The sequence below is a fragment of the Perognathus longimembris genome, chromosome 15, assembly GCF_023159225.1.
Source record: "Perognathus longimembris pacificus isolate PPM17 chromosome 15, ASM2315922v1, whole genome shotgun sequence".
Taxonomy (NCBI): domain Eukaryota; kingdom Metazoa; phylum Chordata; class Mammalia; order Rodentia; family Heteromyidae; genus Perognathus; species Perognathus longimembris.
In genome coordinates, this window is record NC_063175.1 from 28,390,648 (window position 1) to 28,416,270 (window position 25,623).

Consider the following 25,623-nt stretch of genomic DNA (forward strand, 5'->3'; position numbering starts at 1 on the left):
GTGTGTTGCCTATTTTGTAAATAAAAGCTTTATTGGGATGCAGTACATTTATTCATTCACTATTGACCATGGCTTCTCTGTTATAAGGCAAGTTGATAGTTGCAGAAGAGAGAGACTTTTATAGGCTACAAAACTTAAAACATTTACTGTATGGCCCTTTATACAAAAACATTTACCAACTTCTGTCTTCTGGTCTATAGATCTTTTTGTCTATTCCTGTATCAATGCTATTTTATCATAACAATGAATAAATTTTCCCCTGTATTTTCTTATTTTTATAATTCTAGTAGTGCTAGGATTTGAACTCAAGAGCCTTGAGCATGCTACATAGGTAATCTACCATTTATACCATGCCCACAGAGAGCCCTTTTTGTTTTAATTATTTTTCAGTTAAGGACACATATTTTTATTCTTTCTGGCTTTAGATAGAAATCATTCTATAAATGCTTCCTGTGTAGCTGGGATTATAGGTGTGTGTGGCCACATCTGGCTTTTTTAGTTCTTTTGTGACAGGGTCTCAGTATATAGCCTGACTGGTGATATACTGAACATTGGGATGACAGGTATATGCCACCATGCCTAGCTGAATTTATTTTGCTACCAATTCAACATTCTTTCTTTTAAAAAAGTTCTAGTACTTCTATGGATTGTTATTATTGTTGTTGTTGTTATTACTACTACTACTAAATACTTGTATAAAAAGGTTGCAATTCCATAAGTCAGATTATGAGTACAGTGCTTCTTCGTCAGTGTCACCCCTTTCTTCATTTTTCCCCATTTTCCTCCTCCTGTCCATACTCTCAGGGTTTTTATCTTTTAAACACCTTCGTAATCTACTTTGAAAAATCTTGTTCATGTATATTTACCATATATGTAAATGTACAGGAGCATATCTATCTATCTATCATCTATCTATCTCATACATTAGTGATGTGAGGCTGCTTGCGGGCATGGTGAAGACAATGCTAGAGGGTGCACTATACCCTAAAACATTGCATACGTAAATAAGGATAGCAAAGTGAAACTTCAGGAAAGCCCTTGAATAATACAAGATATTGAAGATGATAAGGAAAATCTGACTAAAATTTTCTGCATGCATGGGTAAAATAAGATGGCGAAACTCCTTTGAACAAATAGCATGTACTTAAAAAATGACAAGAATATAAAACAAGTCCTGTCTGGGATGAGTGGAATAGTAGAAGCTGAGAAGGCAAATGGAGGAGGATAAATATGAAAAAAAAATACTTTAAGTATATCTGTAAAGATGTAACGGACAAGGAAGCTCTGGTTAAGATTGGTTTAGAAAGAAGAGAGGGGGAAAGGGAATGTGATGGAAGGAGGGAGTCTGATCCAGTTACTTTGTTGTTGTTTTTTTAAATCAGTGATACAGTTTAAAATTTCTGATACCAACAGGGGAGCCTGTTCACTTTCTTTTGAGAGCACTATACACATTTGTACATTTGAAGAAATTATGGTAGTAAATAGATTTTAGATACACTGAGTATATGAAATCACATATAATTCACTAATATAACAGGTCAGTGGATTGTGGCAATTATGTGACAAGTATGAAGTGAAATTTCATGGTAACATTCTTCATTTCCAACTTGTGAGATGAGTAGAAATGAAAGCATAGTAAACATATAGGATGCAAATAATAGAGACTAGAGGTTAAAATTTCAGCAGGCAAATATACAATCCTAATAAAGTAATAGAAGCTTAATGGAAATGTCCACATGTCAAAATGCACACTGACACTTATAAGAATGCAAAAAAATCTTGTTTAGATGTTAAGTATGTTGTTTTTTTGAAATTAGGATTTTCAAAAGTTGATATTAAAAACTTGTATATGTATGCATGTATACACAAATATATTAACTGATATATGGTAGAATCAAGGGAGAAGAACTCACACTGCAATTTTTTAGAAAAGCTAAATAAAAAGTCAACAAGGGTAAAAGGCTAACCAATGCAACAACAATACTTACAAGACAATATGCCATAAACCAACTGTACAACTTGGGCAAGGGGAGGAGGGAAGGAGGGAGAAAAATGAGGGAGAAGGTAAAAAGTTTGATAAGAAATGTACTCATGACTTACATATGAAACTGTAATCTCTGAAACTCTGTACCTTGCTTTTACAACAACAACAAAAATGTCACCAAAATAAAAACCAGGAAATGTGTACTTGATAGGGTTCATGGAAGGGTTGAATAAAGGATTAAAGAGAGGAAAGGGCAGTAAAAAATTCAGTGCATATCTTACAATGAATATCCTACAAAAAGAGGGAAGGGTTGTATTAAAAACCTTCTATGTTGAATGGTAATTCCTTTGTATAAGTACTTAAAGATAATTTTTTAAAAAGCAATTATTTTATCCCCATCAGTCATGGGGCTTGAGTTCTAGGCCTGGGCACTGTGCTTGAGCTTTTCAGCCTAAGGCTAGGACTCTACCACTTGAGCCACAGTGCCACTTCTGGTTTTCTGGTGGTTAATTGGAGCTAAGAGCCTCATGGACTTTCCTGCCCATTCTGGCTTTGAACTGCAATCAATCTTCACATCTCAGTCTCCTGAATAGTTAAAATTGCAGGTATGAGCCACAGGCACCCCAGCAACAGTAAGTATTATCACTAAAAAGCCTTAAAAAACTGGCATATAGACATTGAATTTTTTACAACCCATGATTACAAATTGTTACTGGTTCATTTTTGGCTTATACTAAAATTGTGGTCTAGTTCATTTGGCTTATATTAAAATTGTGGTCAACTGAAATCACTCCAATTTTTTTCATGTAAATGGCCTCAAATGAAATCTACTAAACCCACCTATCATTTGTTTTATTGATTTCTGTTGGATAATGTAATTGAAAAGCTTATTTATCAGATCCACCTCATTTTTTGCCAAGTGCAGAGCCACAGTTGTGGTCTTTTTGTGGTCTTGAATAAAAATTGCTCTGGGGTGAAACAAAGATTCCTTTTTCTATGTTCAGTAATAATTTATAATTGCTTTTACTCAATGTTATATATAGTTACTTTTTCAAGAGATTCAGCAACTAATTTTATTCAAAAATTACCCAATACCTTATGGCATAACTTTAATATTCCTTTTAAATGCTAAAACACTATTTGGGCTCTCCAATATTGACACTAGAAGGAATCCTGGGACCAAATTATATGAAAATCGAGAAAAATAGCGTCTGGTCTGTTAGGCCATGTTGAATGAAACATACCAACTGGCAACTGTGGAGTCACTCTGTAAAAATATTCAGTCACTGTGTCATGTTTCCCTTTCAAAAACACCTGGATATTATTACCTGTTTGCATGATTTTGTTGCATGAAGCTAAAGATGGTATTTTTATTTTTTGGCAGTATTAGGAATTGAACCCTTGCATCCAGGACTTCTTGCATGCTAGGAAATTGTTCTGTAACTTTAACCATGTCCCCAGCCATTTGTTTACATATTGTTTATGAGATAGAGTCTCACTGTCTTTTTATCCTGACTGGTTCTAACTGAATTCTTCTTCCTTTGTTTCTTGAGTATAGCTGTGATTCTATATATGAACAATTACACCTATCTATTTTCACATTTTTACTAAAGGCTAATATTGCAATATTCTAGATTGAGAGCATTCTCTCTAGATATAGAGCCTCTAATTTATTTCCTTGGATTTCTGTAAATAAAATTCATGCCTTTCTAGTTGCTGGGTTACCCCTCCAGTCCTAACCTGTCTCTTCATTGTAAATCTATGGGAGGTCACAATCATAAAGATTACAAAACCATTTTGTTAAAGAATTTCCAATAAAAATTAGTATAAAGATGATCGCAATTATGGGTTAAATTACTCACCTTGTAGATATTTAAATACTACTTTCAATATTTGAAAAATACATTATAATTCACAGCAAGAATTTATTATTTATAAGATTTTAAAGAACATAATGTAAGTATTATGTAATTTTGGCAAGGATACAGGATTTGTATAATACACTAATGAACATGCACAAAGGTTTTGAATAATCAAAGGGAATCACAGATCAGAGCAACTCATTATTTATGTGTTAATATCCTTTTGAAGGTAAACAAGATCCTCCTAACTTAAACTAATACAATTGCAGTTTGTACTTGAGTTTGCAATAAATTTCTATTAAGTGCACATCACATGTTAAGCATGTGAACTTCCCTTTAATTTTCAAAGCTTCTCTTTAATTTTCTTCTGGGTTTTTAAAAACTACAATCCACTCTCAGTAGAACTCATTCCTAAAAGATACATAGACACACACATATACAAAGACACACACAGATACCCACACATATACACAGACACACAAATCCACAGATTCATGCACATACATTTATAGCATACTAGAAGTAGATATTACTGTAATTGAAAATTGAGATAGATTGGCAACTGGGAAATTTTGTTTACTTATACTAAGAGCACCCTGATATGTCTGTGTGTGTGTGTGTGTGTGTGTGTGCGCACATGCACACACAATTAAAATATTTTAAAAAGGAGATTTGGTTTGGGGCTCAGCATTCATTACTCATGTTGGGAATGACAAGAAACATTGAGGTTTGAAAGAGGATGTGCTATTGTTTTTACATTTTCATAGAATCAGTGGTCTATTTTTTTTTAAATAGAAAAACATAGCATAGGCTTTCCTTTGAGACATCATGCTTAATAAAATATCTTGTAACATTTGAAATGGTAAAACACTAACTTTAAAAAAATTTTTAAAATCCTATTATTAATCTTTATACTCTTTAAATAATGTCCTATTATTAGTCATTATTATTACAGTATGGGATTATAAAGTCTTCCAGAGCTTTGTTTTTATAAACACTTGATCCACTAAGTGACTGTACACAAACCCAGGTAGTAAAATGTCATTGTATCTAGAACCACAATTGCATTGCAGTCCTCAGCAGCTTGCTTTTCCCATAGAGTCATCACTGAATCTGCTGGAGAAGACATGGCTTTCACAAAACAGAAGGAAAAAGACAATGGATAAAATAATAACATCCTTATGTTTTCATTGAAAGCAAATTTTGCACACAAGTGTCACATGGTAACTGCTGTCAACATATTTTAAACAGCTGAACTGAATCTGCAAAGCCCAAAGATTTGAAAAAAGAAAGAATACATTTATACCAAATGTATTTACAAAAATTCATTCTGAGGTTCATGAGAAATATGTCTGATTTCTCTTCCCCCTGCCCCAAAGTATGCATAGTATGTGTGCGGGCTTCATCCTTCATGCAATCCCAGTTTATAAAAGAGGTTAAAAATTTATATAACTTGGATGGAATATGGTTTGAGTGCTTCATCACACTACCCATCATTTGCTTTTCAATCTAGATCAGAACGATCTTGCCTGCTTTCATGCAGTCACCTACCTGCACAGCTAATATTTTCTGAATACTCTCCAGAGATTCTTTCTGGAGGTTGGCCAGCCTCATCTGGCTGTAGACGACCATCAGTCTGAAATACTTCTGCCACTCCTTGTGTAGATTTCTCTGCAGCTGACAGAACTAAAGGCAAGAGGGAGGGGACAAAACACAAGTCAGAGTAGGAGAGGAAATTAATGGCAGTGTTCAAGAAGAATGATGGAGGGAAATACAGAAAGCAGTCAATGGCCCATTCTGCACTGTACGGACCTGACAGGAATTTCACAGTCTCTTGATTTTTCAGACCACTCATGCGCATTCATCAGAAACCAGTCACATCTGGCCGCCAGGATGGGGGGTTAATTTTCTCTAAATGCCTCAGCAGTTTCGTTCTAGCTGAGGCAAACTCTGTGACTGCCAAGCTGATGGCTAAAATATTTCTACTTCACCCAGTTTAACTCAAAACCGATAGCCTCGGGACATATTGAACCTTTCTTAGAAAAATAATTTTTTGAAGCTTTTTTGAATGGCACATCAGGTCAAGCCAAAGTTTAAAAATGCAACTTTAAGACTTTGATGGACATTGTGATATTGGTGGCTTCTTTTCTTTTCTTTCTTCCTCCTACCCCCAAACCCCCTAAAGCTCACCATGGCTTGGCAATGTGTGCGTTAGAGCATGACAAGACTAAAGAGAATTAACTTAGCTATCAAATACAGAGGAAGAACAATAACAGGGAAGAAATTTCCAGCTTAGAACTCCCTATTAATCTACCTCCCTCTGACCGTGTGACATAGAAACATTTCACTGCATTCAAGTACAGAAAATGCAGGCCTTATATGTGGTGTGCTTAATACAAGGATCTACACAGAGAAGAAAGAGTTCTTCTTATGGGATCTGCTATGGTATGTGGAAGTATAATAGGAAAACCAAACAACACTGCAAGTGTTACCAAGACAATGCACATTTGCTTGAGAACAGTTAGGAGAGCCACATTTCATACAATTATTATGGTGAGATAAGTTTTCAGAGGAATAACTTTGATAAAATTAGCAGCATAGGCATATTTTTTTTAAAGTTCCAATAATTACATAAAACATATTCTGTCACTGAGAAACTCTTGGTTCTGGCATAATGTAGATAGTTGTCTAGTATAATTTTTCCGTAATGGAAAATTCTGTGTGAAGCATCTATTTGTAATAGGGCTTACAGATGTTAAAAAAAATAATGACTGTTTTGTTAGATGCTTAGATTTTGGTTACATGTGTGGGATACTTTGTAAAACTTCAATAGATAGTCCATGCATGGATTTGAGAAATCTTCTGTAGGTATATTTCAATAAAAAAAACAGTTCACGGGGCTGGGAAAATGGCCTAGTGGCAAGAGTGCTTGCCTCCTACACTTGAGGCTCTCGGTTCGATTCCCCAGCACCACATATATTGTAAACGGCCAGAAAGGGCGCTGTGGCTCAGGTGGCTGAGTGCTAGCCTTGAGCAGGAAGAAGCCAGGGACAGTGCTCAGGCCCTGAGTCCAAGGCCCAGGACTGGCCAAACAAACAAACAAACAAAAAAACAGTTCACTTATAAACAACCATTTCTAAAACTTGGTGCTACCTGTGAATTGTTTATCCTTATTATCTTCATTGTAATAACTGACATGTATATATTTATGTTCACTTCAAGATAAACAAAGCCCCTGATCTTAGTTAATTAGTTAATTTAAGACAAAAAGAACCGATGGAAACATTAGATAGGTATTTCCACATATTAAATGCTGAGCTATATTACTCAGAATGTATTTGTAGCATTTCAGAACATTTAATATATTAAGTTAAAACATTAGCATTGTTTTGGAAGAGCAATCTATCATTTTTTTCTTAACTTACATAATATAAACCAAGTCAGTCAGTGGAAGAGACATGCTAAATCTTGAGACACTTGTTATAACACCTGTAATTTAACTAGGCATACTCACAAAAACATGAAGGGTCATATTAAAATTTAGCACTGGGAATGTGGATTAGTGGTAGAGTGCTTGCCTAGCATGCATGAAGCCCTGGGTTCAATTCCTCAATACCACATAAACAGAAAATGCCAGAAGTGGCACTATGGCTCAAGTGGTAGAGTGCCAGCCTCAAGCAAAAGAAGCTCAGGGACAGTGCCCAGGCCCTGAGTTCAAGCGCCAGGACTGGCAAAAAAAAAAAAAAAAGGTACAACCAAAATAACAACAAGGACAAAAACTTACTCTTCCAGCAGGAGGAGAAAGGTGTGGACATGAGGCTTCTGAATAAACATGTTTTGCAAAAGTTATACATAGGATCACATTTGGAGAAGCAACAACAACTGAAAAATAATACTGTATATTTTAACTGTATGATTGCATAAACAGCTCTTAAAATGAAAATGTCATAAGATTGGAGAAGCCACATTTTAAGAGGCTGAATCTTGGAGTCTTTATTAAAAGGCTGTTGACTCCATGGTGGGACTACTGTCTCAAAGACCAGCAGCTGCAAATACACTTAACACTGTTAGGAAACTGCATCATGAAGGCCAGAAAGGAAAGAAAGAACAAAATCAACAAATCAATTCAGCTCCATTGGAGAGCTGAAGTGGGACCCCGTGGTGACTAGAGAAGAGCCAGGAGACAGGAGAGAGGACACCAACATAGAAAAACCATAGTGCCCTGGTTCCAGAGCTGGTCCAGGCTTAAATGGGGTCAGGTCAGGCGGCAAGGCTACAGAAAACTCCCAGTCCAAGGCACTGGACTGACAGGTTTAGTAACTTATCAGCCAAGTGCCCACCCCTGCCTATAGGGATTCAGATATGTCCATTACCTGGGAGGTGGGGGCTTTCCCTTCCCTCACCATGATGACAATATACCAGACCCTACCACATCCACCATGTGGACAAGATGCCATCAGCCAGACCGGATCTCCCCAGCAAGAGGCGGAAGGATGGCTGTAAGAAGGTACTTAGACTCAACCTCTTTACTTCAGAATGACAAACACTAAATGAAATCCATGGCTAACTATGAGGGACCAGGGGATACTATTAGTCAAGAAAAAAAATAAAGAAAAGAAAGACATAAAGGGTTGAATGTTTCTATACTAGTTTAAACAAGTGAAGTAAATATGTCAGATGCCCAGCTTTACAGAACTAGTAGAGGCCCAAGAACTATATTGCACACTTCTTTACTTAGACCTTACATATACCCCAGCCTATTACATGTTTTTTAAAAAAGACAAACTTTATAGAGTCCATGTTTCTTTGGGTCTGGCTCACTTCACCTAGTATAATTTTTTCTAAGTCCTTCCATTTCCTTATGAAAGGGACGTCTTTCTTTCTGATCAAGGCATACATAGGATTCCATTTTGTATATGTATCACATTTTCCTGATCCACTCATCTACTGAAGGGCATCTAGGTTGGTTTCATATTTTACCAATGACAAATTGTGCTGTGATGAACTCTATGGCTTCCTTCGTGGGGAATAATTAGTACAGGTTTAGGCTAGTCACAGCAGAAGATCACAATAGCCCAGTAGCTATGCCCTTATGAACACGTAAGATGATGCTAAGTGAAATAAACTCCGTGTTGTGGAAACAAGTGTTTATCATTGTTGTAATTATTTTCAACATGCCATGTGAAACTGTAGCTTTTTTTTTGTTTCTCTTGTATTCCCTTCCTGTGGTTGTCCCTGCACTATCACTGTATCTCATCTGAGTAAACTGGATATGGTATATACGTGTATTAGAACTAGGGAAGGGAAAGGGAATATCAAAATTGAGAGACAAAGGAAAATGACAAATTATTCCACAAGAAATACTTACAAAACCATTTGGTGTAAACCAACTGTACAACTCATGGGGGGCAGAGGGGAAAGAAGAGGGGGGAGGGGGGAAAGGTGAGGGAGGATGTAACAAGTTGAAAAAGAAATGTACTCACTGCCTTATGTATGAAACTGTAACCCCTTTGAACGTAACTTTGACAATAAATAAGTAAATATTTTTTTTAAAAGACAAACTTCAGTCAACCTGACATCTTTACCGGAAGGAATTCTTCATATTTTGTAGCTTGGGGCTGATTATTATCTCTTTTTTAGAGAATATCCCATTACATGTGACCATCTGCTAACATATAAACATAGCTTTTTGTTTGTAGAATAGATCTGTATTATATTTCCACTAAATGTGATCTTACCTACAAAAATGTCTCAAATATTTAATGAGCTTATATTAATAAGGATAGAATTATTACTCCTAGCTGCTTCATAAATTGTCTAATTTTTAAAAAATATTTACCTTCACTTTATTGATATGACAGTAGTAAATTTATAATCGACTTCACATAAATAGAAGACTTATATTTTCCTGGCTATTTGAATTCATTACTTTCAAAAGGCAACATTGGTGTTTAGATATAAGAAATATTTATGTAAATAAATGTTTATTTTGTAAGCTATATCTGCTGTAAGTTTCTCTGGTGAAATACTAAGAGACTAATATGTTTTTCTTTTTAAAATTTCTTAAATTGTCACTGTTCAATACAGCACATAAATCTCATGGCAAACGTGTTTTAGATAAAATTAAATCATTTTTAGAGACATATGGTGCCAAAAATTAACTCCCCAAAGCATATAATTTAGCTGGCTTTTGCAATTTAAGAACCTCAGAAAAGAGAAAGGGAACATTTCAAGGAAATGAGAAGTGTCCTTATAATGAATTTCTGCTTAGAAGAATCAGACATAACAACAGTCTTTTTAATTAAAATACAAATACCATATGTATAGTTATCTGAAAAATGAACCATAAATTCTTTTGCCAGAAAACAAAGACCAGTCAATACAGAAAAAAAACCCAGAAGTCCCTAAAACCTAAAGTTCATAGTAACTGGACAGGCAGACAGCTCATGGTCAGCATTTGATGTTTATCATCAGTGAATTATGAGAATATAGTCAGGAGTTGACTACAGAAGGTAGTTTTCTAATTTTTTGATGAAAAACATTTATAACAACTGGGTGGTTGCTGAAAAGAACAGAGAATTTGTCTGTATACAACATAAGAATCCAACAGCTATAGAATTAATACAACAGACAGTCCTCATTATCACAATGTGTAAGACAAATATTAGAGGTGAGAAACAATTTGTAATTCTTGAATTGAAAATCAAGAGAGCACACAGGATCTGGGAGCACTGGAAACAACTATGTGATATTACAAAGGCCATTATATATTTCTCTATGCCTACCAAATGTACAGCGCCAAGAGCAAACCCTAACATGTAACAATTCATCCACTGTAATGAACATACGACTATGTTGTGAGATGCAAATAATTTGGCAGGCTGTGCACATATACGTAGGAAAAGAGTAGCATGGAAATGTCTGCATCCTCTCAATATGGTGCACGGTGACAATAAAACCTGCTGTAAAAATGAAGTCTACAAAACAAAAAAGAGAATTCCTCTAGCACAGGGGTAGGAATGGAAGAGTCCAGTTGGTGGTGATATGTATGACAATTGTTAGACCCCATAGAGCTTCTGCCAGATGAAAATTAGAAAGTTCATCTAACATAACCACTAGGAAGCTTGGGAAATTTGTAGATGAGAAGCCTGTAGCCTAAGAGGAAGGAAGTACCCTGAAGAATGTTTACCTTAGAAGAAAACTAGGGCATTTCAGGTAATGCAATTCTAACTTCTCTCTAGAAAGACAAACAAAAGTTCCACCAGTCGAAGCAGCTCTAAGAATTAATGCATTTAACAAAAGGAAAAAAGTCATGCTATCTCTGGCAGATTTTCATTTGTACTGTAAGTAATCCATTTAAAAATCATATTTAAGGATTTGACCACATACAATCAAAGCCGCTTGGAGGAAAGCTTGGATTTTCCTATAGGAATAATTTTAGATAGGAGATAGATAGATATAAAAATATATAGATACAAACAGGATAGATGGCAGAAAGACACATCTTCATTCATTCATTTGCACTAGGATATTAAAGTTTTAATTATAATTTGATTATAATTTTAACCTGCTTGTTACAAGGTTTTCTCTATCTTTTTTAATCTCTGACAGAAAAATAAAACTGATAAGCAAAAATGTGCATGCAATTTTGATTTAACCAAGTGATGTGCAGTTCAGCTCACAAGACAAATAACATAAGCCTGTATCAGTTCTTTCTTTCTTTTTTTTTTTAATAAACCAAACAATGGCAATTACAAAGTAGAGACTTTCTGCCGTGGAGAAATGACAGATACACAAAATCCAGTTAATACTGATTTTTTTTTTTTACAGTACTCAGTTACCAAGTTATGTAGGCACGATATACAAATCTCACAAGTAATGAGATATTTCCTCATTACTAAGTCTGTTCCACAGACTGGTGTTAAAGATCACATAGCTTATTTCTGGAAATCTCCTTTGTCAGCTGCTTAGGTATACTTAAAACAAAATAAAACTCACATACATTCCTAAATCCGCAGCTAATATTTATGGAAATTAATAACAATCTATAATTTAAACTAGGTAAAAATAGTAACTTGTAAAATTTCATATCTGGACTTCTGTTAATATAAAAAGAAAAGTGATGGAATGACAGAAAGTAAACTGATCTGTAACAGATGCTATTAAGTCTTATACAGAATAGCTAACAAACGAATTTATCCTTTTATATGATCTCACAAATATATTGACTTTGCATACTTTATAATTTTAGTGCACAGTATAAGATTCCATTTAACCCCAGTCAAAATAGCCACCATGAAGAAAATGAGCAATTGCTGCCACTAGACACACTGGAAGTGTTTTAATTTTAATGTGGTAAAAATCCTAATTCCATTGGTTTCTTTGAATTATTGAGTTTGAAATAATTAACAAAAGAAAACTGCCAAGGATGGAAGAGAGCCCAGGATCCACTGGTAAAGCCTGAATGGAAAATTACTGCTACTGGCCAGTACAAGGAGGATGAATGTTCTCTAAGGCTGTCTAACTCCACCTAGAAGGCAGCTCTGGATGCCTATGTTTTTATTTCCCCCTGGCATTCTGGGAGAAAGTAGTGTCCACTCGCTCTGGTGGAAGACAGTTTTATTTGAGGCAGAAGCAATCTACAAACGCTGGAGAATGAACCAAGGCACATGGCAGACACAATCTGCACAGAAACAAAGATGACCATGCACCACCCTCAAAGCCTCTACCTGTTACAACTGAAAATGAAATGATGACACAGAAAATATTCAAGGGAAAAATAATTATAATCACACATACAGTACAGAATGGTAGAATGATATCTTCAAGTGACTGTCTCCATTTTCTTACAGGCCCAGGGAAAATATTGCTTTTGAAGAGTATCTTAGACAAGCTGAAACTGAGAGTACATACTGAAGGTGTATAGATGACAAAGGATATAAATAAGAAAGAAGGAAAGTGGTTCAGAGAGGAAACTTAAAGTTACAGAAAGAATGCTGAACAACAGGGCTGGGAATATGGCCTAGTGGTAAAGTGCTTTTCTCCTATACATGAAGCCCTGGGTTCGATTCCTCAGCACCACATATATAGAAAAAGCCGGAAGTGGCACTGTGGCTCAAGGGGTAGAGTGCTAGCCTTGAGCAAAAAGAAGCCAGGGACAGTGCTCAGGCCCTGAGTTCAAGCCACAGGACTGGCAAAAAAAAACAGAAACAAAGAATGGTGAACAACAACAAATACAAAATGTTAATTATATTTCATGATATTAGCATATAATATTAGTATAGACAATAATAATAAAATCCTAATAAAATTATGATATTTAATTTAGAATTCTAATGATGGAAAGTAAAATGTTTTATAACAGTAATACACATAAATGAAGACCTATGCTATGAAATATAATACTCAAACTCATACTATGTGTTACTTAAAATATTCACTACACTACATAAAATATTAGGTATATTTTAAGCTAAGTAGGTATGTTTATATTTACTGTGCAAAAATTAAAAATTCAAATGAATTGTTAGAAATATCATTTGGACTTCAAGTTACAAAAGAAAATAGAATTAATAAAAATGCAAGAATTAATTAAAAAGGCAAGTAGGGAAAATAATCAATAGTAAAAGTAGAACAATTAGAAATTAAAAAGTATAATCACATATAGATTTTAGTAATTAATTCAAACAAAATACTAGGTTTAGAAAATTATGACTACATATACTATGCTTTGTAAGGAATCAGTTATTTTTATAAGTAAAAAACTTTTTACAACTAACATTAAAATATTATACTAGGGAAAACTATTGCAGCACAATCTTGGGTACATTTGACAAAATACACTAAACCATACAGCATTCTTATTTATCTATCTCTATATATTTATATCTGTCTATGTAAAAGCAAAATGTAATTTACCTTATCAGAAATATATATTAAGTACTTGTTTCAAACTAAAATGATTTCAATATAGCCATCAAAATTTTGAATGATCAAAAGTTAAAATAAACTGTGCACTAATGGTTCCAGAAGCTGAGCTCTGAGGATCATGGTTTGAAGCCAGCCAGAGAAGGGAAGTCCATGAGACTCTTACTCTCCAATTAACCCCGAAAAGCTGAAGGAGCGCTTAAGTGGTTAAGTACTAGCCTTGAGCAACAAAGCTCAAGGACAGTGCGTAGGTGCTGAGTTCAAGCCCTAAGACCTGCTCGAGTGTGCAGGCTCACACACACACATTAAAATAATGTTGATGATTGACAGATCTAATAAATATGATGTAACAAACATGCTCACCCATGATGCACATCCTCGAAATCATGAGTTTTATGGTTATAATAAGAGCAAATAAAATATTAGCACTTACACACAAATTAAAACACGAAACATAAAATTTTATGAGATCACAGAACAAGTATTTATATTGGAAAATAACTGGCATGATATAAACAATATTCTTGTCAACAAAGTAATTACTTTAGAAGCAAATCCAAAACAATGAAATTTACATATGTCTGATTTTAGGAATTTATGATTGAAATGCTAAATAATATGAAGTAAAAGAAATCAACACAGATTTTAAAATACTTCACACTGATAATTTCATGAATGTCGAACCAGATGAGAGTTGGGGAATTGTAACTTGAGATACTTGCATTGGAGAGAGGAATGACATTAATGAGCTTTCATCCAGATTGCACAAAAAGATAAAGAAAAGCAGAATTCTCAAAAATGTAAGGAATTTAACAAATTGCAAGGCAAGTATACAATAGAGGGATTTATACAGATAAAGTAGAGTCCCGAGGAAAATCAATAATCTACACAAGCTTCTACCAGGGTTAACACAATGACATTGGATGAAAGGAAATGATACTATTTGAACACAAAAAAGAAACTGGCAAATAGAGTAGTGATTGCAATCATTATGACAGCACTATAAGCAATCATAGATTGTACATTTCAGATGCAGTGAATAAGTAAATAAATAGAACAATCATAAATAGAACAATAAAACTGACCTGAGACCTTGTTTTATAATTATTCATAGGTCAAAAGTATCATGGTGCAAGACACTCTAGTTTTGAAGCCAATCACAGGACATATTCCTATGTGATAGAAAGCAGTCTGATTAACTGGTTTCTATTTTATGTATCAATGTTCCTGAAGAGTTTTGAGTTAACTGCTCGGACATTTAAAAAGAACTTCTTACCTGAGGGTATAAATCTTATGATGAACTTTAGGTATTGTATTGTTTATTATACATGACACAGGACTAATGAGAATGTCTAAATCTTCTCAAATTTTACTTCAAAAGTGGCCACACATGCTGTATGTTAGAATGAGGACATGTAGTCATAGTATTTGGAATGAATGAATGTGTAATAGTTCAATAAATTTTATTATGCTTTCTGTCACATTAGTATAAGTACTGTAACAACTTGTCAAATGGAACAATTGTGACTTTTTTCTTCCACTTAGTAAATGAGCTTGGTGAGGATCTAGTCACTCCTTTGTTCTGCTGACAGCTTGTTTTGCTCATTACATGATATGTGGGATTATCAAATCAATAAGATTTGGCTGTGTCTGAAGGATATTATAAAATGGAATAAACTTTCTGATTTTTTTAAATACAAGTTTCAAGTCAAATTTAATGTCAGATTGTATTAAAAAAAAAAAGGAAACTGACGTTCATAGCCATTCCTAAAAAGTAACCCAATACTAAAAAGGTATATTGAAAGAAAGCCAAAAATTAAAAAATAAAACAGAAAGAAAAAGAAGCTACAAGTTGAGATTTGAGAGAATATTGAATTTTTAGAGTAAATCAAAAAAGGGGAATAGACATTGTGAAAGGATTAAGTGACCTTTGATGAATAAAGAACAAGTGAAAATTAAGGACCAAGGTATTATCTTTTCTTGATACATATATAACTTTATATATGTAATTAGGTAAATACATAATATAATATATAGCATATATAATGTAGTATGTATTATATAATAATTATAAATAAATATTAATATGTGCTATATAATTATATTAGTATATTACAACTATATATTATTTGTAATAATAATGTATTATATATAATTATAAATATATCATATATTATATTCTATATTATATAGTATATAAATCATACTGTATAATTATAATATATATTATATATTACACAACATATAATAGTGTGTACTATATACATTACCTAACATATTTTATATAATACATACTCCTATATAATATATATTATACAAATACATATTAAAGAATATATATTATATAAGTAATAATATAAATATGTTATTTTGTTTTCAGAAAAAGAAATCTATCCATTGGTGTGATGCTCTGTGACGAGAAGATGAGAACTGTCTCAAATGTGCTGTAGTTGCTTGGATGTTTGCTTTCTCTGCGAGACCGTTCAGTCTTCCAGGGCAGGGTCATTGTGATACTTGTATGTATCCACAGCATGTCATTCAAAACCAGAGGTATCCAAAGTCCCTCAAATATTATTTGAATGACTTAATTAATACATATAAGGCCTTTAATGAGTGTCAAGAAAGCTAGGTTCTTTTCACTTCAGTTACAACAAATTGTACATTGTAAAATTTTATTAGCCATTATGCCTGTTGAACCAATAACACAGGTTAATTTTGTACAACATAGTCCTGTATTGCAACAGAGATCACTAACTACCCTGTAGAGAGCCCTCCTGGAGGGGTCTCCCTGCCCCAGGCAGAAAGAAGCTACTTCCTCCTGCAGGCTTCCATAGAGGGCCTACAGAATCTCTCCTAAAGCATGTGGCACACTGAACAGTAGATCATTTTTAACATGCAGTTTGGGCAGTAGATGTGGGGCATCCTGAGCTCAAGATCTGTCTGTTCCCAATTTCACTGCTCTTCTTTGCCAACGTAATAGGGACTGGGTAGCTTTTGTTAAGTGAAAAAAGATTAGAAAGCTTGTTATGACAGGAAAGATATCACCTTCTCCTAGTTTCCTAAAAATCTATATCTTTCCCCTCAGAACCTTTTAAAATAATGTTTATACTCCAAAAGGAACTTCAAAGATGAGAATAACTTAGAGCTATTGAGATGGGAAATGGTTCTGTACAATCTAGATGAGCCTGATGTAATCAGGGGTCCTGATGGCAGGGAGTTGGGGTGTCAAAGGCAGATATGGCTGTGTGAAGACAGAAGCCCATGTGATGGCCATATTCTGACACCACTGGGAGAAAGGGGACAGAAGCCAAAGAATGAGGAGAGGAAAGGAAACACTGTGTTAGAGCCTCAAAAAAGAACCAGTATTACCTCCATTTAAGCTTTATCCCAGCTTATGTGTAATAACATTGGTGTCTGGAGTTTTTTTGTTCAGCTGTGTTAAGACATTGAGCTGCCTATTCCTCTTAGCACTAGGAAAGTTATGTAGTTCACATTAAGGACGTTTCAAAAGATACAGAATGGAAGTTGTTAGAGAATAAAACTTCCCATCTAATTTCAAAAGACACAGTAGTTTAAAATGCTTTTCCTGGTTCCTCAGCTTGAACTCAGGAACTTGCATTTGTCTGGTTGGCTTGCTATGGATGGCTCTCTAACACTTTGAGTTATGTCTCCAGTGTGGCCTTTTTCCTGTTATGAGGGGAAATGGAATCTCAAAGACCTTTCTGCCATGTCTAGCTTGTACTAAAATACTCTATCTCAGCTTCCTGAGTATCTAGGCTTTGGAGCTGTGAGCCACTGGCACCCAACTGAATGGCACAATCTTTTGTTATCTTTAAAAAAACAATTCGCTAAACGCCTATCACTTAAATAAAAAGCTATATTAGGGGGGCACAGAGCACATAATACTGTAGGACATGTTCCTGTGAGTTTGAGACAAAATAGACTCCACCTGCCTGCCAGGCATTTGATTGGGAGGGCTCAGGGTGAATGATAAAGAGGACAATGTGCACTGATTTCACTGATTTGTTGAATGGTAACTCCTTTGTACTATTATTTAAACTTAATAAAAGTATAATTAAAAAAAAGAATAGACTCCGCAAAGCTAGACAGCTAAGGCACATAAAAATATGACCAATATCATAAAGTAGTGTCTGTGTGTATCTAGCAACTGTCACAGAAAAGGGTATGATGCAATCTGCATGCCATCACTCTAGTGCTCTTGGTCTAAGATGGCCTTCTAGAAGAGTGAATGGATCAACATGATGTCCGAGGGAAGGTGAAGCATCTTCCTCATTGGGAGAAATACAGAGGTCATTCCAGTAAGAAAGAAAAATTTGAGCAAATAATGTTAGCCTAAATCTTTTGAGCTTCAGTGGACCAAATGGTCTGAGTAAAATAAATAAAGTAAAAAACCTGGAGCACTGATGGTTTGGGGTGGGGGTGATAGTGGTGGTGGAACAGCAAGTGATGGAGTTTCCACCTTTCACCAGAGCTGGTGGCTCATTTCTATAATCCTAGCTTCTCAAGAGGTTAAGATATGAAGATCAAGGTTCTAAGTCTCCCTAGATAGCAGTCTGTAAGACTTCTATCTCCATTTAACCACCAAGCCAAAGTAGAACGGGTTCCATCACTAGTCTTGAGGAAAAAAATTTCAGGGATTGTGTCCAGTTCCTGAGTTCAAGCTCTGTGATCTAAGAAATATATTTGATTTCTTTGTTCTTTGATTATTGGAGGCATCATGTGCCCAATTATACAGTGAGGTCAAGAGTAAACTTAGAGAGTTACTGACCAGTGTTTTTCTCTTTTTGCATAAATCCTCATCAAATGGTTACTAAATCTATTAATTGCTGAATCCTAAATATGTCTGGACTCCATTACACTTTAATTTGTTGCCTTTGTTTTATTATTTATTTATTGTCATTTGTGGGGCTTGAACTCTGGGCCTGAGTGCTGTCCCTGAGCTCTTCATCTCAAGGCTAGTACTCTACTTGAGCCACAGCACTGCTTCCAGTTTTCTGGTTGTTCATTGGAGATAAGAGTCTCACAGACTTTACTGCCAGGGGCTGCCTTTGAACTGTGATCCTCAGATCACAGCTTCCTGGGTAGCTAGGATTACAGGCATGAGCCACTGGCACCCAGCTATTTTTTTTTTATTTTTTCTCCCCCCCCCCCCCTCTCTCTCTCTCTCTCTCTCTCTCTCTCTCTCTCTCTCTCTCGCTCTGTGTGCGCGTGCACACGCATGTGAGTGCTAATCCTGAGGATTGAACTCATGGCCTTGATGCTGTCCTTGAGCTTTTGTGCTCAAGACTGGCACCATTTGAGCCAGAGCTTCACTTCCAACTTTTTGGTGGTTAACAGGAAATAACAGTATTGTGGGCCTTTCCTGCTCAGACTGGCCTTCAATTTTGATTCTAAGATCTCAACCTCCTGAGTAGCTAAGGTTATAGGTATGAGCCACCAGTGCAGTTCAGCTCATTTTAGGTCTTCAGTTCTTTTTTACCTTATTGAACTGATTGAACAATGGTAGTGACAATTGTGAAAAGAAACACAAGGTAATGTAGTAAGGAATGTCAAGGCATTAGCTAGCCCAAACAACAAACCATTCTATACATTTTTATCATCCAGATGAATAACTTTTATCTCTTTTCTATGCCTTCTCTCTGGACAAGCAGTATAGAAATGTACCCCTATATTATAGAATCCAAATTCCCCACTGTCTTGGAAGTGAAAATACCTATTTCCAAAAAATAATGCATCTGCAGTTTCACATAATGAAATTCAGAGAGAAAAGTGAAGGTGACATACAATACTTCAATTGTATAAAATTGAACAGAAAGCTTCCAAGACTAAAATTAACCTAGAATAACCACTAAGTCCATTGCTCTGATCAATAGAATTTACAGGTTAGTAAACGGGCAAATAGGTTTTGTCACAGGTGCCAATTTTAATTAACAAATTGTGTCCATCTGAAGCAATGTGTTTATAAGGGTTGTGAAAGATTAATTTGTTCTAAGCAAAAAGAGAATTCAGTGATTTTCATTTTGGTAGCACATGGGTGTTAAAGGCAGAAGAATCATTAGAATGAACCTTGGGTTTGAGTGATTAGATTATCATGTGGTATTCCCAAGTTGATCTAATCACGATTTCATAACAATAGGTAGATCTTTTTTTGTAGTGTGGCTTTCTTGAAAATAATATTTTTGTTAGCTATATCCATGATAGCAGCTAAGTTATGTCAAAGACTTCACATTCCCATTGGCAATGCCCTGGCTTCTCTCTCATAAGTTCTGTGCTCCTTTCTCAGTAGTGTGAAGAAGATTAGGTGTGTACAGTTCTTGGGAATTGTGTTTCATTATTTTACATGTGGTGACAAATCCCAAACAAGTGAAATTGCTTGTCAGTGGAAAGAGGAGCTTAGAGTTTGTAGTTAAACAATTCTAGATGTAAGATTCTGAATTTAACTGTACAGAAGTTGCATCTTTTCTGTGGGTTTCTCCTTTAGTAGAAAAGCAATTGTTATTTTAGTTGAATTTAAGTATTAGTTGAATTAAAAAAAACCCTTTTGGCCATATTTCTTTTGAAGAGTATAAGTTACTATTATTTTTCTGAGGCAGGGGTTAGGGGGGAAGAGAAATAAAAGCATAAACTATAAACATATACCCAAGCTTGTCACATTCAACAAAATGAATGGTACATATAAAGTATTTTTATGTAATGGCTAAAATATGTATTGAAACATTAAGATTAATTATTTGTAAACAAGCATCACAGTTCTTTAATAACTTTTAGGAGGTCACATTGCAGAAATGCTATAACATGTACCTCTATACCCTCATGTATCATTGTGAAGTTATAGTGACCTAGAGAATTTGTGAAAACAAAATAAAAAGTCAAACAGAAAAAAAGGATTTGGCTGGGTGCTGCTGTCTCATGTCTATAATCCTAGGTACTCAGGAGGCTGAGATATGAGGGTCAAGGTTTGAAGCCGGCCGGGACAGAAAAGTATGTGAGACTCTTATCTCCAGTTAGAAGTAGATCTGAGGTTCAAGTGGTAGAGCTCTAGCCTTAAGCACAAAAGCTCAGGAACAGTTCCCAGGACTGACACCAAAAAACAAAAACAAAAACAAAACAAAACAAAACATACATGCATAGAATTTGGGCCAAGCATCAGTGGACCATGCTTGTAATTCTTAAGTGTTTCAGAATCTGAGAGCAGGAGGATCGTGGTTCAAGGTCTACCTGGGCAGAAAAGTTAGTGACCCTATCTCAAAACCTGAGTATCACAAAATAACAGAACCAACAACAAAATAAAATGGCAATAGGAAGTGCTAAAAGTATGTTTCAATTGATAGAGCACCAGTGGTAATAAGAATAAGAAAAACAGCACAGCATCAGAAACAGAAAATTATAGAAGCAGAACTAACAATGACAAAAAAAAAAACAAGAAAAGCAGCAACAAAAAAATCCCCATCAAATAGCTTTATGAGCTCTATAATAATTTATTTATAAAATTTCATGATATATATTTTTCCCACTTCAGTCCTTTCAATGAACTGATGAATGATATTATCATCACTCCTATATTATATGCAAAGGAGCAAGTGCAGAGATATTAAAGTCTTAAGGTCACAGAATGGAGGATTAGTATGCAAGGACTAATGTAAATTAAAGAATCAGAACAGGTCAATGATTTTGAGAAAATTGGAAATTTGGACAACTATAAATTACATTCTCAGCCCATAGCATTCAGCAAGTAATACTTTGTTTTATGGAAAAATGCTCAACATAAAATATTGTATGAGTAAAGTGGGATAAAAAACTGCAAGCATTATATGATTTCAAACTGGTAAATATAAAGAGTTAAGTCTAAACAATTAAGCCCTAGGAACCAAATGAAAATCCAGATGATCATAGAATTGATCATAGAATAGACAAGTATTTTCTAAGCATAAAACAATGAGATAAATCATATAGGAAAGAAATCCAGATGCATCTGAATGAAATCCAAGTTTTAAAATGATGTATAAAAGAACAAGGTTGGGCCTGCTGCTCTTACTGTGGATTTAGCAGTCAGCCAGTAATTCGGCCGAATAAAGTTCTCTTTTCTGCCCAGAAAAAAAACAAGAACAAGGTTTGAATATAGAAAATGTTTGAAGCAATACAATAGAAAATGTGTTATCAAGAGATTATAAAAATCAGTAAGGGAAGAGTATAAATATTTTTAAGAGAAGATGATGAGCATAGGGCAGGAACATATTCGAGAAGGATGAGAAGCAATGTGAAATAGAAACACAGTTATGGTATGCCCAGTGCTGTGCACATAGAAGAAATATAAAATGATGACAGGAATTGCAGAACTTACCTTCCTCTCATTCCAATTTAGAAAAAAAATGAGGTGTAATAATAAGCTTCTATCTTTCATTTCAAATTGCAACTCTCATGCTGAGAATGAGGCAATATGCTGCCTGTGGTCAAGGACACTTGGTACTATCTTCTTTGTGGTAGGATTGGACTGAGGCAGGAAAGGCACTTTTAATAGTTTATATGTCAACATGGCTAGGCCAGAGTGCTCCTTTTACTTGTTTAGATACTAATCTAGACATTTCTGGGGGGGATATTATGGGGTTTTTTGGATAATATTAACAGTTAAATCAATAGCATCTGTGTAAAGCCAATTTACCTCCATGACATGGGTGAGCCTCATTCAAAGTGTTCTCTCTCTCTCTCTCTTTCTCTCTCTCTCTTGCCAGTCCTGGGGCTTGGGTCTCAGGGCCTGCACACTACACACTGTCCCTGGCTTCTTTTTGCTCAAGGCTAGCACTCTACCATTTGAGCCACAGCACTACTTCTGGCTTTTTCTGTTTATGTGGTGCCAAGGAATCGAACCCAGGGCTTCATGCATGCTAGGATAACACTCTACCACTAAGCCCCATTTCCAGCCCTCAAACCTTTCTCTTAAAGCTTTAAAAGGAAAAGACTAATGTTTTTTGCTTATTCCATGTTAAAAAGAGGGAGTTTTGCCGGCAGGCTGCCTCGAGTTCAAGCTACAACTCTCCCTCGGGACCTCCAGATTGCTGTCATATTCTGCAAGCCGTGGATTTGACAATTTCAATACTGTATTAGTCAATCTCTTCGTTTCTTTTCTTGGTCTGAGACCAGAACACAAACTCCTTAATCTACTGTTTACATGCTGTTCTTGCTCATAGGCTATTGCTCTACCAACTGAGCCACACCGCCAATCCCTAGTCAATTTCTTAGTATTAAATCTTGTCAGGGGTGATGGTATGTATCTCTAGTCCCAGCTACATGGGAGGAGAAGATGGAGAAGATAGACGTTTGAGGTCAGTTTTAGCAAAAAATAAACAGTTAAATAACGGAAGCAAAGAAAGGTCTGGGGCATTGCTCAAGTTATAGAGTTCCTGCCCTTTAAGTGTGAGGCCCTGAGTTCAAACCCCAGTACTACCACATATAAGTAAATGAATAATCAAATAAAACCTCTATATGCTCTTGTTATTGTATTGACTATGCTTTTCTGTAGAATTATAATCCAGGACAATATCTAAGAAAAATTAATTTTATTATTTCAAATATTAGCAATTTTTAAAATATATTTATTGTAAAGATGGTGAACAGAAGAGATTATAGTTAGATAAGTACAGTGATGAGGATATTTGTTTTTAAACACTGTTACCCTCTCTCTCATTTTCTCCTGCTTTCCCTTCCCCACACCCAACTAAAAACAGCAATAATGAAAAACCTCTTGGAGTTCATTTTGCTTAGCATCATCTTATATAATCATATGTACATAGCTACTCTTTTTGAAGAGTTACTCCTCCCTCATTTTCTCTCACTCTTCCCTCCCCACTCCCCTTCCTCTAGATTGTAAAGTTCATTTCCAACAGAGTGTCTGGTGAGTATCATTGTTGCATTAGTTCATCTTTGTCCTGCTGTATCTGTGATTCCTTTCCCTACCACGGGACAGATAAACTTATATATAAGACAAAGAATACAGAAAACTAGAACAAAAAATAGAAATGACTGCAAATAGAATATAATAAGAACCTCTTGTTTCCAATTCTCAGAGTTCATTTGGATATACTTCATTGTATATGGTCCTATGCACTTAGCGATTGTGTCATTGTGATCCCCTTCTAAGAATATCATAGACATACTCTAGATATTAAAAGTGAGGGAAGCCATGCAACCTACATTTCTTTGGGGCTGGCTTGCTTCATCAAATGTTAGTAATTTTGATGTGAAAACTTGTTGGGGAAAAAATAAAATATGCTATTTTTTTAATTCAAAATAAACGGAGAAGCTAGGAGTCAGTGGCTCATGCCTGTAACTCAAACTACTACTCAGCAGACTGAGATACATGAATCAAGGCTCAAAACCATCCCAGGAAAGGAAGTCTGTGAGACTTTTATCTCCAATTAATTACCAAAAAGCTAGAGACATAAATGCACAGCATTTTCGTGTGTGTGTGTGTGTGTGTGTGTGTGTGTGTGTGTGTGTGTGTATCAGTCCTGGGGATCGAAGTTAGGACCCAGATGCTGTTCTTGAGTTATTGTGCCCAAGGATAGCATTCTACCACTTGAACCATGGCTTCATTTCCAGCTTTTTGGTAGTTAGCACCCAGCCCAAGAGTTCAAGTCCCAGGACTTCCACCAAATACATAAATAGTAAACTAATAAATGCTATTTTTGCTACAATTCTAGTTTTTTGTATCAAAGAGAGAATAATGCATATTTCATGATATAATTCCTCCCAATGATAACAATTTGAAAAGACTACAAATAGAATGAAGGCTAGTACCTAATATCACTGTGCTGGGTTTTCAATTGATGATGGTACCTGTCACTTAAATTTAGGTGGGAGAACCAATAATTAGCAACAATTAGACCAATAACCTATATTTTTAAAGTTACGTTTAAAAATGGAAATAAATGGACATATTCCTCTTTCACTGTGAGATTAATTTACAGCCCAATTACCAGTTTATTTAAAGGCCTGTGAGATTCAACTGGTTGAATATATTTAAGATCATATTTTTGGATTGAGTAAACTTTGGGATAAAACTGTTGTTCAGATTTTATAATAGGCAAAGACATCTTAACTTATTTAAGATTGGATTTTGCACCTCAGAATGTTTATTAAGAGGTACTGTTTTAAGAGGCAAATGTTCCTAATGCTTCATTGCTCTGTGTAAGCTAATTTACCTCCAAGGTCACAATCCACTGGAGAGGAATGTACAAATAAATGTCTAATAAGTGTTGTTTGGTGGCAATAATGACAATTTCTAATTTTCAATGTGGTGATTTCTTCTGAATTTATCCTTAAAGTGACTACGAATTTTATAGTATTTAAATACTAAGTATGCAGTTGCAGTCATAACTTCATATTTAGCAAATAACTTTTAACAAGTTAAGTGTTTTTAATACAGACGCAGTATGTCAACATATGCTCTTCATGCTAGTGTGACAGTCAACTTCTAAAATAATCTCCATTGAATCAAACTGTTGTAATGTCCTCACAGGAGTGGGCAGAAACTCTGATATATTTCTAGCCAGTGCAATATTGCAATATAGGTTGTCACTGTGATTATGTTAGGTGTCACGTTTGCACAACACATAGTGGACAGGAAGGAGTGAGTCTCTTCCAGACCTTGAAGGAGTAAGGGTCCTACTATGAGAGGACTAGTGAGAAGGTCATGGCATAGCAAGGATCTGTGGGGCCTCTAGGAGCAGAAGGTAGCCCCTGCATTATCAGTGAGAAATACCAAATTCTGCTACCAATACATGAACATGGAAGATGACCCTGAGCTCTAGACAGAACATAACCTTGCTAGCA

General features: G+C 35.3%; 1 protein-coding gene across 1 annotated transcript in view; it reads right to left on the bottom strand.

The window, feature by feature from the left end:
* Ccdc178 (coiled-coil domain containing 178) overlaps positions 1-25,623 on the bottom strand; it is a 274,152-nt gene that overhangs the window by 36,185 nt on the left and 212,344 nt on the right. The window contains exon 17 of the mRNA XM_048363265.1: positions 5,398-5,532. Within this exon, the coding sequence (XP_048219222.1) occupies positions 5,398-5,532 (135 nt within the window). The remainder of the gene's footprint in view (positions 1-5,397; positions 5,533-25,623) is intronic.